Source organism: Hyperolius riggenbachi, chromosome 8 (assembly GCF_040937935.1).
Source record: "Hyperolius riggenbachi isolate aHypRig1 chromosome 8, aHypRig1.pri, whole genome shotgun sequence".
In the NCBI taxonomy this organism is placed as follows: domain Eukaryota; kingdom Metazoa; phylum Chordata; class Amphibia; order Anura; family Hyperoliidae; genus Hyperolius; species Hyperolius riggenbachi.
The window spans coordinates 248967271-248986422 of NC_090653.1; the positions used below are offsets into that span (position 1 = coordinate 248967271).

At 45.9% G+C, this 19152-nt stretch overlaps 1 protein-coding gene across 3 annotated transcripts in view; it reads left to right on the top strand.

Moving 5' to 3' along the window:
- Positions 1–19152, top strand: part of SH2D3C (SH2 domain containing 3C) — a 153296-nt gene that overhangs the window by 73040 nt on the left and 61104 nt on the right. The window contains exon 1 of one of the 3 annotated variants that reach the window (XM_068248568.1): positions 5311–5411. The exons of the other annotated variants lie outside the window; for them this stretch is intronic. Within the exon in view, the coding sequence (XP_068104669.1) occupies positions 5350–5411 (62 nt within the window). The 5' untranslated portion in view covers positions 5311–5349. Of the gene's footprint in view, positions 1–5310; positions 5412–19152 lie in introns of those variants that run through there. 3 annotated transcript variants of the gene reach the window in all.

Consider the following 19152-nt stretch of genomic DNA (forward strand, 5'->3'; position numbering starts at 1 on the left):
TAATTAGTTAATTACCTAATTAAATAATCCAGGACAGAAAAGATTGAATCAATCCCCTCTTTCCTACAAGTCAAAGAGTGATAAGATACTATGGTACTGACAGTTGAAGGGGTCCATACACTGGTCGATTTCAGCCATCGACCGATTCTATGCAATTAATTGATCGATCAGGAATCAATTCTATCAGATCTATCGATCAATTTGCGGCAAATTTGCGATTGATTTCGATCTATTTAATCTATCTGACAGGAGGGAAAATCTAGGTCGATCTGCTGCTGGCAGCAGATCGATGGCCCATAGAGATGCATTGGATCTAATAGTCCAATAATGCATTTAGATCTGAAATCTCTTGGAAATCTGTTCCTAGTGTGTGGCACACATCAGATAGATTCCTGTCAGATTCGACTTGACAGGCATCTGACAGAAATCTATCTGATCGAATCTGCTGTAAATCTATAAGTGTATGGCCGGCTTATGCTGGGAATACACCATTAGATTTGGTGTTCGATAGCTAATTTCCGACATGTTCAATCTTATTTTCGATCGTTTTCCTGATCGATTTCTCATAGAAGTGAATGGAAATTGATAAGAAAAGATAAGAAAATCAATCGGAAATAAGATCAGACAGTAAATCGACTGAGAAATCTCACTGTGTATTCCCAGCTTAAAGGATACCCGAGGTGACATGTTACATGATGAGCTAGACATGGGTATGTACAGTGCTTAGCACACAAATAACTATGCTGGGTTGATTTTTTTCTTTCTCTGCCTGAAAGAGTTAAATATCAGGTATGCAAGTGGCTGACTCAGTCCTGACTCAGACAGGAAGTGACTACAGTGTGACCCTCGCTGATAAGAAATTCCAAATGTAAAACACTTTCCTAGCAGAAAATGGCTTCTGAAAGCAAGAAAGAGATAAAAATGATCAATAGTTCATAGATTTTAGCTCTGGCATACTTCAATGAATGTGTCATTGAGCAAAAACAATAAAACAGTTAAAACTTAAAAAGTAGACTTAAACATTAAATAAAAATGTGGAATATCTTAAAAAGTCATTTTTAGGAGAAAGAAGATGGATACAATGGTTTATTTAATTAGTTTATTTTCGCCTCGGGTGTCCTTTAACTCTTCAAGATACTAAGCTTAGCTGTTTATACAGTGGATTTTCTTTCTGACTGTAATTCAACCATCCCCTTCAGCCAGACCTCCTGACATTATTAGTGACCCATCATGGATTACCAACCAACGACCTCTATTATTCTTCTGTTGTAATCTCCATATTGGGGCACCTCTCTCCTGTCCTCCCCTCTCCATAGAAGTGAACAGGCTGTTTCTGTCCTGTATGACTGGAAATGCTGTACTGTAACTGAAAAGCATAAATGAAATCCCACATACACGCTTGATCAAAGTTGGCTGAGGTGGCCAATAACGACCGCCTCTGCCGATCCGGCGTGTGTACGGCAGCCCCCGACCATCAGGTAGATTATCTCGGGCGAGCGATGGCCAATAGCATTGTTTTCCCGCTCGCCTCAGCTGCTGAATGACGTCACATCTGTGCCACTTCGATGGCCCTCCGCCTCCCCACATTGCAACAGAACACGTTGTCAGCCTGCATGCTGGCTCCGCCTTGGCCCAGCGACGTCACTTGAGGGATCGGAGTCCTGATTCCCACCAGGCGACATCAATTGGTGTATGGGCTTTAAAGCAGAACTGAAGATTCATAAGAAAACATACAAACAAAAAAACCCCCTCCACTTACCTGCCCCAGCCCGCTGCAGCCGCCCTGTGCCCATGACGTCTTGAAACGATGCTCCGGTCCCCCGCCACGGCTTAGTTTTGGTTTCCCAGTCGTGGAGCCACTGCGCCTGCGCGGCCCAGGCCGTGTGCGGGTCCTCACTCTCATTCACATCAACGTGGTCGTCCTGCGTATGCGCAGGACATGTACTACACAGTACGCGTCCTGTAGTACGCATACTGCGCATGTGTAGGACGGCCATGGTGATGTGAACGAGAGCGAGGACACGCAAGGCCAGGGCCGCACAGGCGCAGCGGACATCGACTTGAAAGTTGGTGAAACAGAAAAAGAACCCTGCGGTGGACTGGAGCATCATTCCAGGATGTTGAGGGCACAGGGCTGCTGCAGGGAGCTGGCAGAAGCCCCAGGTAAGAAACTTTTTTTTTATATGAACCTTCAGTTCTGCTGTTACAAATCCAGACAAAGCAGCAGATAGGACCAGAGAGTGGAACTGTTCAATTGTGATGCTGTTTAGCAGGACAGATACAGTGGTGATAGGAGATAACAGGATTTACACTCCCAAAAGTTAAATATTGCTAGTATTTCAAATGTGAAGGGTTGACCAAAGCTAGTTAGTGGGTTAGTGTTGACTAAAGTTAGCCATACACTGGTCGATTTGCCATTAGATCGACCAGCTGACAGATCCCTATCTGATCGAATCTGATCAGAGAGGGATCGTATGGCTGCCTTTACTGCAAACAGATTGTGAACCGATTTCAGCCTGAAACCGATCACAATCTGTTGAGCTACTCCTGCCGCCTGTCCCCCCCCCCCCGTATACATTACCTGATGCTGGTTCCCGGGCATCTTCTCCGCGCTGCACGGCTCTGTTCCGGCTCTATCCCGGCGCTTCCTGTGTCACTCCGTGACCAGGAAGTTCAAATAGAGGGCGCTCTATTTGAACCTTCTGGTCACGGAGTGACACAGGAAGCGCCGGGATGGAGCCGGAACAGAGCCGTGCAGCGCGGAGAAGATGCCCGGGAACCAGCATCAGGTAATGTATACCTGATCGGATCGGCCGCCGCTAGCGACGCGCTCCCTACCCGCGGGCGATCGAGGGTAATTTCCCGCACGGCGCGATCGACGGACCGATCCGATTTCGGGAGGAAATCGGATCGGCGGGTGCGTTTACCGCGAACGATTGGCAGCAGATTTGATCCCAGGATCGAATCTGCTGTCGAAACGGCCGCGAATCGGGCCAGTGTATGGCCACCTTAACAAGACAATTTAGGGTTAGGTTAGGGTTATCGGTTTGGGAGAGTTATCAGAGTAGATTAGGATTAGGAAAATAAATCAGGTGATTGGAAAGTGTAAATGGTGTAGGTGAAAGTTAGTATTAGGTAAAAGGTCAGATTAGGGTTTAGCTAGGCATACATCGGTTGATTACAGACCAATATGCTAAGCCGACCGATCTTTTCCTGATATTCATTTGACTGAATAGTGATTGATTCCTGCACCACGTGGCAAACACAATTTCAATAGACATCAGCAGAATGTGCAGTAACTAAGCAGCAAGCATTGATGCAGCAGAGTAGTGCTACACTGCATCAATTACCTTCTAGTCATAGTGTCCTTTTCTTATCCGATATTGGAAGCTTACTGTTCTTTGCATGCTGAGATAAGCTTTTTACTGTAGCTTAAAAAAAATAAACATTCCCACTGCACAGTTCCTTCAGTTAAGCAAAGGCACCTAGACTGAGAAAAACAAGACAAATAGGGACCTACTTTAAGAAAAAAAAGGTTGAAATATATTTTGGGGGCTCTTTTTATTTTGGATGTTACAACTGCCTTTAATAGCAACCCGCAGGTACATACATACACCATATTTTTTGGATGTCCAAAGTCATCAACCACATAGCTCCCAACTGTCCCTCTTTTGGAGGGACAGTCCCTCTTTGGGAGCCCGGTCCCTCTTTCTTCCTCATTTGTCCCTCTTTCAGGACCTTGTCCCTGTTTCTATGTAAATATATATATTTCTCTACTAAATAAATGTGTTTGATTGACTCTAACCTTTATTTCCATCTTTTAAATTGATATATTACTAATTTTAAAATGTTGATATGAAGGAAAATGAACCAGGATATAATGGACCAGTGTGGTTTGAATAATAAAACAACATTATTCTTATGAAGTCTTCTTGGTATGCATGACTAGGGGTGTGATGGGAGCGTGATCAGGAGTGTGGCAGGGACGTGGCTTAAGTGTCCCTTTTTCTTATCTCAAAAAGTTGGGAGGTATGCTGAACCAGCACTTTTGTTTTCTATTTTGGTTCCTAGCTGGGCCTTTACTTCCTCCAGTCTCCATAGAGTAGGTTGTCTGTAGAGAGATCCTTCCTAAGCTGTCACCTGAAACTATCGCTATTGTCCATTTTGGGTGACAGTTATTGAACTTGTGTGCTTATCTTTACAATTCAGCAAGTTCTGCCACCCGGGATCAGTGAATAATGGCGCACAGTGCCTATGCATAGAAATGGCGCCGCATTAAAAAGATACGCTTATCGCTATTTATCGTTAGTACTGCATAATAATGGCGCACAGGGAAAAAAAGAAGAAAAACGGCACACAGTAACGTTATTTATCAATAGTGGCACACACTAACGTTATTTATCAATAGTGGCACACACTAACGTTATTTATCAATAGTGGCACACACTAACGTTATTTACCAATAGTGGCACACACTAACGGTATTTATCAATAGTGGCACACACTAACGTTATTTATCAATAGCGCCCTACATAAGCCAAACTGCAGAAGTTATTTAACTGCAAAACGATGAATGGATTTAATGTAACACTGTCAAGGTTAGGGTTAGGCACCACCAGGGGGGTGGTTAGGGTTAGGCACCACCAGGGGGGTGGTTAGGGTTAGGCACCACCAGGGGGGTGGTTAGGGTTAGGCACCACCAGGGGGGGTGGTTAGGGTTAGGCACCACCGGGGGGTTTAGGGGTTAGGGATAGGTACAGAGAGGGTTCTGTGTGTTAACGCTAAATAACAATAAGGCTTTAACGCTAAATAACAATAAGGCTTTAACGCTAAATAACAATAAGGCTTTAACGCTAAATAACAATAAGGCTTTAACGTTAAATAGCGATAAGCGGCAAACGGATTAGCGGCAACACTGTGCGCCATTATTCACAGGCGCCATTTTCAGATGGATGCCTGCCACCCATCCATAGAAGCAGCAGTGTGTGAAAGTTTAGTTGCTAGTCACATTACCTATGCTGCATGCCCGGCGGCTCTGCGCTGATAAACCATCTGTGTGATTTGCAGATATTGCACGGTGTATGCAGACCATAGCTAGCACATCTATCTCCTCTGTAGGATGAGCATGGGAGGAGGCCTGGGGATGCCCAGAGCATGCTAATGATCTGGCATTCCATCATACTGCAGAGTGTGTAGGAGCCCTCCCCTTGTTCAGCTCCACATTCCATACAGGGCAATGGAGGGAGGGCCTGTGAGGATGAGGAGGAGGGAGGCTGCTGGGGTCCAGCACAGACTTCTACCAAGTTCTCAAAACTTTGCTGCTTAGGAGCTGACAACTTTCACTGAGGAATGAGTGTGGATTTCAGAGCTATGACAGACGTGGGGAGAAGAGCTTATCCGTGGGGCTACTGGTAAGGAGGACCTCTGTCTCGGCGCTTGCTGTATCATGCATTATAACTGTTTGTCAGAACAGCCTGGCTGGGCTGCGCTAATAGCACCTACAGGTCCAACCTTAGCACAGAGGTGACCACACACAAAACCATCCTTATATTTTCTTGGCTAACAATTGGGCAAACAGAGGTTTGATAATAAAGATGGCCATAAATTACTCAATTTTCTTTTACGATCGAACAATCAATCGTTTTATGGGATTGAGGGAGAATCAATTATGTTCCATTCTGCTTGATTGATGGAAATTGGCTCATATCTAGTTGAATTGACCAATGTACTCAATCAGACTGGATGAAAGATATTGGTCAATCGGTAAGGAATTGGCTACATGATTTCATAGATTTTTGGTTTCGGCGCACGAAGGCACAACATTCTTCAGATCAATTAGTTAAGGTGAATTGCATCGGATCTCGCTTGTAGTGTATGGGCCACTAGTTGATTGACTTTCGATCAACCACACTGTACTTGGGCGCCCAATGAAGTCGAACATTTAAACGATCGATGGAAAGTTAAGTAATGTATGGCTGCCTTCACTTTGCAAACCAGTCATAAAAAGACGCGTCGAGAAAAGGTGAGATCAGCTGAAAATGTTGATTTTCTTGATCAGATCTCTCATGGGCATTGCTCTAATGATGCAGTGATGTGATTTGTTATTTTGTTTTGTTTTTTTGGTCAATGTTTCACAGATCTGGTCATTTCTAAATTCAACCTTTACTCATATCTTACGGTAGCCGTACACTTTCCTTTTTGTTTGTCCAATTAGACATTGGATTACAGACAAAGAGGTCTAATTCCGCAAAAATTGTAACAGATTTTTGTTGGTTTGGTGACAATCGAGGTGTCAATTGCAGTGCCGGTCGAAAACAAAGTTGTATGGTGTATGGCTGACTTTAGGGTGACTTTCTAGTGTTCTGCAGAACAATATCTAAGCATGAGATGGTCCCCCACATTTCTTGGTGTATGGATTCTTTTAGACTGGCTGAGTGAGCATATTCATGTACTAACCAGACTGCCCCATCATTAGTCGTAGGCATGTATACACACTAGAACAGTGTCACCTTTATTGATCGTTGATCGATTGCTAGTGGGGTACTGGGGAACAAGCCACTTGTTTGTTGCTCCTCATTCAGTAATCCAGCTGAACGCATCACTAAACGCCATGAGGGGTTTGGAGTTTACGGCAGATACTCTAGTTTCCTTCCGCAACGCAAAAACAGACTGATAGGAAAATTGCCCCCTCCCCCCCCCCCCCCCCCCCCCAAAAAAAAGGTAAGGCATGCCGGGTTCTTATCTTTAGTGACACCCGACCGATCCCCAAGTGCATTGTTCTCCTACTCACTGCCTGTCGGTGCGTACACACCTTTGATGGATGTCGCCCATCGGGGGTCGCTTCCCTTGGGCAACATCGCTGGTCTGATCTGCACTGACGTGTGTCAGCTGTGTAGCTGAGGATGCGTTCTGTACAGAGGGGCGACGAAGCAGTGCTTGTGTGATGTCATGCCGGGGAGTGGCTTGTCTGCCAGGTGGATTGCTTGCATGTTGTGGGTCATGGAACGTGCTTGATTATCAGCTGAGGCGATCGTTATTCGCCGCCTCAGCCAACTTTAGTCGAATGTGTATGAGGCTTCAAGCCGCTCCATTGAGTGCCGCTCCATAGCGGTAAACACCTTGCTAACCCCTAGACTAGTGACGTATCTGTACAGCAGCAGTCCCGGATCTGTCATCCAAGGGATTGAGTCCCCATCCCTGTGGGTGACAGCCCTCATAAGTGTATAAGGCTTATCACTGTGGTAGGGATTTAAGTGTGACCTCATCTGAGTGACTAGTGACATGACTGTGTACTCTGAAACACTGCAGAAGATGGTAGTGCAATGTAAAGTCATTATAATAGTAACACTGAACTACCGGTATATATCTCTCTCAAGGTCCATCAAAGGGAGAGGCGTAGCAATAGGGGGTGCAGAGGTAGCGACAGCACTGGGGCCCTTGGGCCAGAAGGGCCCTCCCTCAACTACAGTATAAGCTCTCTATTGGTCATGTGCTGGTACTAATCATTTCTATAGATGCTTTGAATAGTAGCAATCAGTAACATGCTGTTCCTCATCCTCTTCTTGCACCTCTGACACTGTGGTTGTCCTTGGCAGATTTTGGTGCGCTGTATCAATTGATATGTATAGGGGGGGGGGGGAGGCTAATGCTCCTTATGCTGGGAATACACGGTTTGTTTCTGCTCTCAATAATTTTCGCCATTCGATTCTGCAGTGGATTCTCTTATCTTCCGCTCGTTTTTCTTATCTTTTTCCATTCACTTCTATCAGAAATCGAACGGCAAAGGTATCAAAAGGGAGATCAGACATGTCGGAAATGATCTATCCAATCATCTAATCACCTAAAAAACGAACAGTGTATTCCCAGCATTAGCATTAGAGGGTCTTACAATCTAATGTCTCTACCACAGTCTGGTGCCAGTTTGTGTTGAAGGCACAGGGATACAGAGTTCAAACCCCAAGCAGGTAATATCCGTGGCAAGGATTGGACCTGGGGCCTCCGAGGTGGTAGATGTCATATGGCGGGCAGGGGAGCTGCGCAAACAAAGGGATTGTTGTCGCTGGGGTTGGGTACATAAGTTCGGCGGATCGTTCATGGGTTGGGCGCCGGGGGTCGCTGGCTGCCGTACACACGCCCGATAGTCGGCTGAGGCGGTTATGATCGGCTGCAATAGCTGGCTTAAGTCTAGCGTGTGTACGGGGACTCATGATAGGTACACACAGTAGAATTTTCTGTAAGATTTATCTTCCAGATCAATTTTTTCCCATGTGTCCACTGTCCGATCTTATTTACTATTAATTTTCCGATCGATTTTCCGATCACTTCTGTGGAAATCAATCAAAATTAAGATTGGACATGTTGGAAAAAATCGATCTGGCAGGTAAATCTAGCAGAAAATTGTATTGTGTCGTGTGTAGCTAGCATAAGGGGTTCTGAGCAACAACCGCCAGACAAAAGAAGCACAAAAAGACATGACTCAGGAGGAGAAGGGGCCCTGCCTGAACAAGCTTAATATCCGAAAGACACGAGATTGTTTATCTTCCATTTGTGGCCGGCAGCACAGTGAGCGTCTCTATCTGTGGGTGCTGTAAAGTAAGATCTCAGTGTGGCTGCCCTCTGTGTCTGATACACAACAGCAGACTATAACAAAGCTTAGCCTGCTATTACATTGTGGACTGTGTTTATAGTACAGTGGTGATGACATATTCCTGGAAGAATGCTGATTGCAGAGCATCTCCCATTTGGCTGGATGGTGGATGAGCAGAGCCTCTTTGTGTGAGTCCCGTTATGGGTTATTGTGCAGAAAGTGAAAGCTCAGCTGCATGCTGGCCTTATTGTGGCTTGTGTATTTCTTCATGCAGCTGCTAGGAGGATCTCACCGGGCTTCAGTCCAATAGAAGGGGGGCATGCAGCGTGAGAGATAAGAGAAGGGGGGGCTAGAATTGGCCACACAGCGCCAGAGGAACATAAATGATGAGACACATTCAAAAGATTGTTTGTGGCAAACGGGAGGACAGAGGGGCTGATTTGTCAAGGTGGGTGCAGAGAAAGTTAAGGCAAAGTTAGAGCAGCTGTTCAGAGCAAGTAATCAGGATTTAGCTGGTAAACTGAAAATGATTGCTTATTGGTGGGTCTGGTTACTGGTACGCTAGTCTTCCTCTATTATGGCCATTATGATGAGTGTTCCACACAATGCTTTTACTGCCCATGTCTTCCGTAGATGGGGGTGATGTCATTGTTTTGTTTCAGTTTATCTACGTGAGACTAAAGCTGTGTACATGCGCTGGATTAAACTTGGCCGAAGCATCTGTTAGGAGCTGTCTCAGCCAAGAATCTAGTGTGTGTACAGGCAGAGTAGTATCATCCACAAGGCAAACTGAACCAGCATGGCTACCACATCATCTTGCAGCGGCATGCTATTCCATCCGGTTTGCGTTTAGTTGGACCATCATTTATTTTTCAACAGGACAATGACCACAAACACACCTCCAGGCTGTGTAAGGGCTATTTGACCAGGAAGGAGAGTGATGGGGTGCTGCGCCAGATGACCTGGCCTCCACAGTCACCAGACCTGAACCCAATCGAGATGGTTTGGGGTGAGCTGGACCGCAGAGTGAAGGCAAAAGGGCCAACAAGTGGTAAGCATCTCCGGGAACTCCTTCAAGACTGTTGGTCCCAACCCCATTTATAAGGCAAGAAATCCCACTTATTAAACCTGACAGGGCACACCTGTGAAGTGAAAACCATTTCAGGTGACTACCTCTTGAAGCTCATCAAGAGAGAATGCCAAGAATGTGCAAAGCAGTAATCAAAGCAAAAGGTGGCTACTTTGAAGAACCTAGAATATGACATATTTTCAGTTGTTTCACACTTTTTGGTTATGTACTATACTTCCACATGTGTTCATTCATAGTTTGGATGCCTTCAGAGTGAATCTACAATGTTCATGGTCATGAAAATAAAGAAAACTCTTTGAATAAGAAGGTGTGTCCAAACTTTTGGTCTGTACTGTATATCGATAAATAACAATTGCGCCCATTTTTGGTCGCAACTTTTTCAACTGCTCCCCTAGTGGGGCTCAAGGGGCTTAGCGGCTACTTTCTCTGACCACTCTAACTTACCAAAAAGGCTATAGGAGGAAATGAAGGCTAGCACCTTGTCTTGGGCCTCATTGCATTGCCTCCAATGCTTGACCACCAACTGCATTATTCTTATCCTTGCCAATAGGATAGGATAATGCCAAGGGGGTTAAGACTTTAGGGCCCTTTATCATTCTTCTTTTTCTCCTGGGAGATAAATTTGCATCTTTAGTTTAAAATAACTTTTCAGCACTTAGCAATTAAAAAAGTACCAAAATGTAGGTGAAAAAGTACTATCAAAATTATCCTTAGTACATAAATTCACAAGAACAGAAACATCGCCCAATAATGTGCCATATCTTATGCTGGGCATACACGGAGCGATCCAGCAGTTCGATTAGCCGCCGGATCGACTCCCACCATGTCCCCGCGCCCGCCCGGATTGATTCCCGCTCGTCCCCGCCGGCGCTTCCTTATCAGCCGCTAGATTCCCCGCCATTGTCCGCCAGCGGGGATCGAGCGGGGTCATCGGACCTGCTGAATATTATCAGCTCCCGGCATCAGCTGCAATAGCTAGTAAATACCTGATAGATCTAACAGATCAAGTTGCCAGCGTGCTAGCCCGCCCCAGTCTGGATGCCTGCCTGGTGACGTGCCTCGTATGTGTGTACGAGGTTCAACACACTGCAGCTCAGCATGTTCTGATCACTGCAAGTCTGTGCTGTAAGTTGCAGTGCTGACCACAGAGAGTTAAGGTACCCATACACCTATAGATTTCATTCGGAGGCGGCCTGGTGTTGCGCTGATCCACCTTTTGCGCAATTTTCCATTTTTGATTTTATTTGATTAGCCGCACCCAGGCTATGCATATACATAGGTTAGGATTTAGTTAGTGTTAGGCCCCTCCCATGGAGGATTGACTTCTTCGCAGTGGGAGGGACGAATACTTAATAGGTTGCATGCAAGCTGTTAATGGAAACCAACATCCTCCTCTAGTGGTAGACAGGTCATGTGTATGCTCGGTGTGTATTCGACCCCACAAGTGGGGCTTGCACTCTTTTGCAGGTAGGCACTAGTCTGTTTTTAAGTAGCGCTGCTCATTTCTTTGCTATGTACTAATGTAATTCGTTTTTGGTCAGCTGCTCCCACTTAACAGCCATGCTTTTGGTGTATATGCAGAGCTTCTGTGTGGGTTCAAGGTGCGTTTGTAGTTCCTGGGGGGGCTCAGCGCATCTCTGATGGAGGCCATTCGGAGGCGGCCTGGTGTTGCGCTGATCCACCTTTTGCACACCTATAGATTTGCAGCAGATTCGACCATAAGATAGATTCCTGTCAGATGCCTGTCAGGTCGAATCTGACAGGAATCTATCTGATGTGTGCCACACACAAGGAACAGTTTTCCAATAGAATTCAGAATGAAATATATTGAAATCGATATAAATGCAGTGTTGCACCATTCGATCCAATGCAACGCTATGGGCCATCGATCTGTTGCCAGCAGCCGATCAACCTAGATTTTCTGTCCGGACCAGAAATCAATGGTCAATCGATCATGCTTACTGCTACATTTCTAGCCGATTCGATCAGAGCAGTGGAATCGGCCATATCGATGACAGAAATTGACCAGTGTATGGGCCCCTTTATTCTCTCAGCTGAGGTAGTCGGTAAGTGAAGTCAGGTGACCCTTGTACACAGAGAGAGACAGAAATGGTGTTTCCTGTAGCTTTGTTCTGCATTAACCAGTAATAATCTACTGGAAGCAACCATCAGATGTCTAAGTTAACAATCAGTAACATTCAGATATCAATTGTTTACCTGGTCTACAGCCTGTCTGCATGGTGGTCTTTACTGCGCTTTACTTATTATAATCATTATTTCCCCCATTGTCTGGTTTGCCCACATGTCTCCTTTCATTCTTCTCTTGTATAATCCATGCTTTACCTTCTGCATTCCTCAGCAAGCTACTCACAGGTCTTCTGGATCTGCTTTCCGGGATTCCCTTGTTCCCAGGAACGCACTTCTCTCTGAAATCATCTGGATACAATTAAGATTTGGTTATTTATAGCAAGGTCGCAGACCCCACTGTCAGAGAGGTCTAGATCTGCACTGTATGACCTCATTCCTTCTTCCCCCCCTAATAGTACATTGTGGAAGCTGATTTATCATTTAAAAAGTGGAGGAGTTCTTTGTGGCAACCTATCAGGCTTCTTTTGTTTGTCTTTATTTTTCCTCTGCGAGATCTGAAACGGAAAGTGGTGGGAGACCATAGCTCCCAACTGTCCCTCTTTTGGAGGGACAGTCCGTCTTTAGAAGCCCTCTGTCCCTCTTTCCTCCTCATTTGTCCCTCTTTCAGGACTTTGTCCCTCTTTCTATGTAAATATACATATTTCTCTACTAAAAATGTTTTTGATTGACTCTAAACTTTATTCCCATCCTTTAAATTGATATATTACTATTTTTAAAATGTTAATATGAAGGAAACAGAACCAGGACGCATCAACGCTCACTCTGTGGGCACAGACGACTCCTGGGGGCTGCAAGGAGCCCCAGGTAGATAAACTATTTTTTTTTATTTAAAGAAAGAAATTGTATGGTGTGTGCGCTCCCCTGGAATGTGATCCTAGTATTATCTGGGACAAGTGTTACACTGTCTAGATGGTCCGCTATACTGTGGGAGGGGTATTACCGCCCTATATCTGTAACAGTTGTAATGTAGTAAAGCGCTCAACACCTATAAGTGATTCATATAATATATAGATAAAAAGTATAATATGCAATAAACAGCAGCATAAGACCACTTTTCTTATAGATCATATAGTCCAGCATAAAGAGTCCACTGCGCTGACACCAATCCAGACACCAAAGTAGTGTAAAATCCGCTTACCAGATCCTATTGCTGATTGGTTACGATCAGCAGAAATAGCTCAATGACAGAACGAATCCTCACGATCCTTAGCACTTCTTTCTAGTGATGACTTTCTGAACACAGAAATGCACATAGCGTAATCCTGTTTCTTACTGAAGACACTTTTCCTTCACCAGTGTAAAAGTCACCGTGCTCACACTGTGCAGTAACTCCTTAGTGTGTAAATTTGAAAGCTTACACGCTCACCAGATGCATTTGCTGACCCAGCGACAGACCAGCCTTAAACACTTTTTATCTATGCAGTCTTCAGCCTTATCTCTCCTATGTGCAATATACAGCTTCCTTAAAAACTCAAAGCACAAGCAACCATAGCGTAATACTGTTTAATAGCTAAAACAATTGTACAGTAGTGCACTCACATTGGATAAAGGTCCATAGGACATCCTCACCGCCGCTGCTCCGAGATCGGCCTCTCCATCACCGTGCCTGAGGCTTCGCCCTACCGGTTACGTCATAAATGACTCATCAGGGGCTATTTTAATATTTTTTTAATTTGACTTTCCTTTAACCTCCTTAGCGGTAATCACGAGCTCAGCTCGGCGTGGAAAAAACATGACAGGAGCGGTAACCCCGAGCTCAACTCGTGGTAGCCACTGGGAGGTCTATGCAGAGCAATGCGCGCAGAGGGCATTTTAACTCACTTCCCGGGGGATCCCGACGTCGGCCGCCATCCTTCTTCCTCGCCTCCTAGGCTCTGCTCCCCCCTGGTGAGCTCGCCGTCTGTCATCATGACGACAGCCAGCAATCTCACTATAGGGTTACAGGGCCACCCGGAGGACGGAGGGAAAACTCCAGGTTTTAGGATCTAAAAATCCAAACTTTTCCAGGTTCTAGCATCTAAAAGCATGCAAAAAAAATGGCACCGCTTTTAAACCCTAAAATCCGGAAAGAATCATAATGCCAAGGAGGTTAAGACTTTAGGGCCCTTTATCATTCTTCTTTTTCTCCTGGGAGATAATTTTGCATCTTTAGTTTAAAATAACTTTTCAGCAATTAAAAAAGTACCAAAATGTAGGTGAAAAAGTACTATCAAAATTATCCTTAGTACATAAATTCATTAGAACAGAAACATCGCCCAATAACGTGCCATATCTTAATGTCTGCTTTATATCTGATCACTACAGGTTGGAAATCCTCAGAAGATTTCCCTTTGAATTATCTCTTATCCATAATTAAAAACAATATGTCACTAGAAAAAAGCATTAGACAACACTCAATGCTCCCTACTAATTTCTATGTCATCCCAGATAACTGGTTTGCAGATGCCTTTGACACCAATTCAGACTAGCGTTAATAGGCATGCTATTAACTACCTTGAAATAAACTGTTAGGTTTTTTCTCACATTCTCAGTTTTGCATTGGATATTATTTCATTGAGACCAGTATACGTTGGTCCTAATGTATTCTTTTTTCTCTTTTTTAGGTGCATTAGATTATCTGCAACTACATAGTCGGGTTATTCTAGCCTCTCTTTCACAAGCCCAGGGTGGCCATGACAATTGGGTGAGGGTGGCTAGTTCTCCCTGATGCTGTAATATTAGTGCAAATTATGTTCTTCTTAAGGGGCCCATACACCTAACGATTTTCCCGCCGATATACAGCAGATTCGATCACCGTGATCGAAACTACTGTGAAATCGGCGCGCAAACGCTTACAGAACGATCGATTTCCGTCCGAAATCAATCGTTCCCGTCGATTCCCGTCGATCCGTCCATGCGGAAGATTTTTCTCGATCGCCGGCGGGTCGGGAGTGTGTCGATAGCGGCGTTCGAATGCCTGACGACCAACGCAATACAGCGGAGATACATTACCTGTTTTGGCCGGCGCGACTCCCCCGATCTCCGCTGTCTTCTTCTCCGCTCCGAGCTCCAGGGCTGCAGCTTCACTGAACTTCCTGTCCCGGCAGGAAGTTTAAACAGTAGAGCGCCCTCTACTGTTTAAACTTCCCCTGGACAGGAAGTTCAGTGAAGCAAGCCAGCCAGAAATTGATTCACAATCTGTTTTCAGTAAAGGCAGCCATACAATCCCTCTCTGATCAGATTTGATCAGAGAGGGATCTATCTGTTGGTCGAATCTGATGGCAAATCGACCAGTGTATGGCTACCTTTACTTCCAGTGGCGTAGCTACAAACCTCTGGGCCCCGATGCGGAATCTGGATGTGGCCCCCCCCCCCCCCCACGGCAACAACATCCCCCCTCCCCCGGCAACACCCGACGCACACACATATCCAAATCCCTATAGCCAGCTATAGGTCCCCCCAGTATAGGTAGCCAGGCATAGGTAAGCCAGTATAGTTGCCCCCGGTATAGGTTAGCCAGGTAGGTGCCTCCAGCATAAGTAGCCAGTATAGTTGCCCCCAGTATAGGTTAGATAGGCAGGCGCCGCCGGTATAGGTTAGATAGATAGGTGCCCCCAGTACAGGTTAGCTAGGTGGGTTCCTCTAATATAGGTAGCCAGAATAGTTGTCCCCAGCATAGGTTAGATAGGTAGGTGCCCCCAGTATAGGTTAGTTAGGTAGGTGCCTCCAATATAGGTAGCCAGTATAGTTGCCACCTGTATAGGCTAGCTAGGTGCCCCGAATACAGGTTAGACAAGTAAGTGCCCCCAGGTTAGATAGGTAGGTGCCCCCCAGTATAGGTTAGATGAGGTAGCCGCCCCCCAGTATAGGTTAGATGAGGTAGGTGCCCCCCAGTATAGGTTAGGTAGCTGCCCCCCAGGATAGATTAGGTAGCTTTCCCCCAGGATAGGTTAGATTAGGTAGCTGCCCCCAGGATAGGTTAGATTAGGTAGCTGCCCCCAGGATAGGTTAGAGTAGGTAGCTGCCCCCCAGGATAGGTTAGAGTAGGTAGCTGCCCCCCATTATAGATTAGGTAGCTGCCCCCCAGGATAGGTTAGATTAGGTAGCTGCCCCCCAGGATAGGTTAGATTAGGTAGCTGCCCCCCCCCCCCCCCCAGATAGGTTAGGTAGGTAGCTGCCCCCCCCAGGATAGGTTAGGTAGGTAGCTGCCCCCCCAGGATAGGTTAGGTAGGTAGCTGCCCCCCAGGATAGGTTAGGTAGGTAGCTGCCCCCCCAGGACAGGTTAGGTAGGTAGCTGCCCCCCCAGGATAGGTTAGGTAGGTAGCTGCCCCCCAGGGTAGATTAAGTAGCTGCCCCCCAGGATAGGTTAGATTAGGTAGCTGACCCCCCAGGATAGGTAGGTAGCTGCCCCCCAGGATTAGATAGGTAGGTAGGTAGGTAGGTCCCCCCCCCCATAATGAAGGGGGGAGCCGCAACTGCGGGGAGAGCAGCCCGACCTCTCCCTCCCTTCCTCTCCCCGGGCCCCCCCCCCCCTTCAAATGCAGAGTGCGCGGCGCACGGAAGCGCTGTAGGCAGAACTCACCTCCGTCCCTGCGCCGCTGGTCTCCTCCTGCTCTGTATAGATGTTGTTACACACTGCTTCCTGTTTAGCCGGAAGCAGTGTGTAACAACATCTATACAGCGAGAGGAGATCAGCGGCGCTTGGAACGCAGGGACGGAGGTGAGTTTCAGCCTACAGCGCTTCCGTGCGCGTCACTCTGCATCTGAAGGGGGGGGCCCGGGGAGAGGAAGGGAGGGAGAGGTCGGGCTGCTCTCTCCGCAGCTGCGGCTCCCCCCTTCCCAATAGCGTGTACGGCGCACGGGCCGCACTCAGTCCTGGCCGCACTATAAAAAGACATGGGCCCCCCGGGCCCCTCCCCCACCTCTTCAGGAGCCGGGCCCAGTCGCGCATGCGACCGCTGCGACCTCTATTGCTACGCCCCTGTTTACTTCTATATGTTAGCTAGACACATAGGACTTGATTCACTAAGACAAATAGCATGCCTTATCAAAGTTAACACACCTTATCAAAGTTAACACGCCTTATCAGAGTAGCATAGCGAGTGCTAGGAACTTATCCCTGCTAATTGGCAATGACGAGAGCTCCACTCGTCCTGCCCTGAGCCCCTTCGGGTTCATATGCTACTCTGATAAGGTGTGTTAACTTTGATAAGGCATGTTATTTGTCTTGGTGAATCAAGCCCATAATGTATTTCTCAGTGATGGCTAACATTGGCACTCCAGCTGTGGTGGAACTACAAGTCCCATGAGGCATTGCAATAGTCTGACAGCTCTAAGCATAACTCAGGAAGGCAGAGGCATGATGGGATTTGTAGTTTTGTCACAGCTGGAGTGCCAAGGTTAGCCATCACTGGTCTATCTTGTTATATTCTACTGTTCGTTATATATAATAAGTTCATTGCTTATTATTTCTATACACATAGGTGAATACGTTTCATATTGTTGTTCACTGCACTCTGATCTTTCAAAATCAATAAAAACGTATTTGAAGAAAAAAATGATCCTTAGTATTTTCTGGCTTACTGAGGGTTTCAAGGCATTTTATTGATAAAGTGTGAAAATATCACCGAGGAAAAAACATAGGAGAAAAAATGAATTGAATAAGGCCCTGTGTGAGAAAATGTTTACTCACATAAGACAAGTCTATACGTTTCTATGTAATCAGGGCTGCTCAAATCCGGAACCGGAAGACATCCGGAATTCCGCATAGTTCTATCCGGATATCTCCCAGTAAACCTGTGCGGGGTGGGTGGAAGGGTCAATCTTACCTATCTGTCGTCTTCTTCGGTCCGTCCCTCGGCGCCTCCCACGATGCGGTCCAAGCGGCGGTCACGTGATTACAAACACTTCCTCCTTCCGGGTTGAAGGAGCGCATCGTGGGAGGCGCAGAGGGACGGACCGAAGAAGACGTCAGACAGGTAAGATTGGCCCACTCCGCACAGCTTTACTGGGAGATATCCGGATAGCAGCTATCCGGATATCTCCCGGTTCCGGATTTGAGCAGCCCTGTGTGTAATGCTTTTTTTTTGTGACTCAACCCCTCTGTCTCTTCAGAAAAGAGAACATTTGGGAATTATTGCCCTATGGGGTTACAATGCAGAATGTGAGCACCCATCTTGCTGGTGCCTGTCATCTGTCAGTCAGAGGAGCTCGGTCATTAGTCAGGCAATGCGTGTGTTGTGCGTGTGTGTGTTTCCCCTTTCTGACACAAGAGGATGCAGGCAGAGGAGAGAGGAAGCCTTGTATTGTCCTCAATTGTGGCTGGAGCATCTGTTTCCTGTGTAGAGCTTGTACCCAGGACTAGACACGCCTTTACACTTGACCTCTCTACACCGGCCAGTGATTCACCCCCGGCCAGGAAACCTGACTGAGAACACAATGTCCGCTGGCCTCCCTGTAGAATGGGCCTGCAGGAAGACCCAGGAATAGGGGAGCGCACACTGCATTAGGGACAGGACAGATTTCCTGCATGGAAAGCCCAGGACTATTCTAAAGCAAGACAGTCATTAGCCTGCATTGTTGATTTCATTAATGGCTCTTGTCTGACTAAATGCGGATGCATAAGTAACCCTTTTTTTTTTTTTTTAAAGTTTGCCTTTGTTAGGTGAAGTGCTAGAAAAATAACATTTGCAAAATAATAAAATCAGTGAAAAGTCATAGTGACTGCCAGGTATCCTTATTGAATACACAGGTATTACACCGTATACACCAAAAGAATAAAGGATATTTAAACTGGTCTTTTTATATGTTATTTAGGTATACTATTCACTTTTAGATCTTAAGGTGGCCACACACACCATACAATTAAAAGATCAAATTTTTCACCAATTCGATAATTAAGATCGGTTGGCCTGAAAAATCGAGAGCTTTTTTTTGTTTTCGATCGAGAAATCAGATCGGATTTCCCATTTTTTTCAATTTTTGGAGATTGGACATGTTGGAAATTTCAGACCAACTTTATCAAGAATTGTATGGTGTGTGATGGATTGTCAATTACTTGATGTACAGTTCCAATCAATTTTTTCACAGCTTTCAATTATTTTATTCATGATTGGGAAAAAATTGAATATAGGTGTGTGGTACATTGGTCAGATTCTTGAATTGTTACAATCAGCCAGAAAAATTGATTGCTATTCTTGAATTGAACCGATATTTTAAAAAAATGGTATGGTGTGTGGCCACCTTCAGGCCCGTTAGAATAATGGGCACTAGAAGCTCAGCAGCCAACCCTGCACCCTCTGCAGACTGAGTGCTCCTGCGCTGTGCGCATGCGCAGAGCACTCCCAGC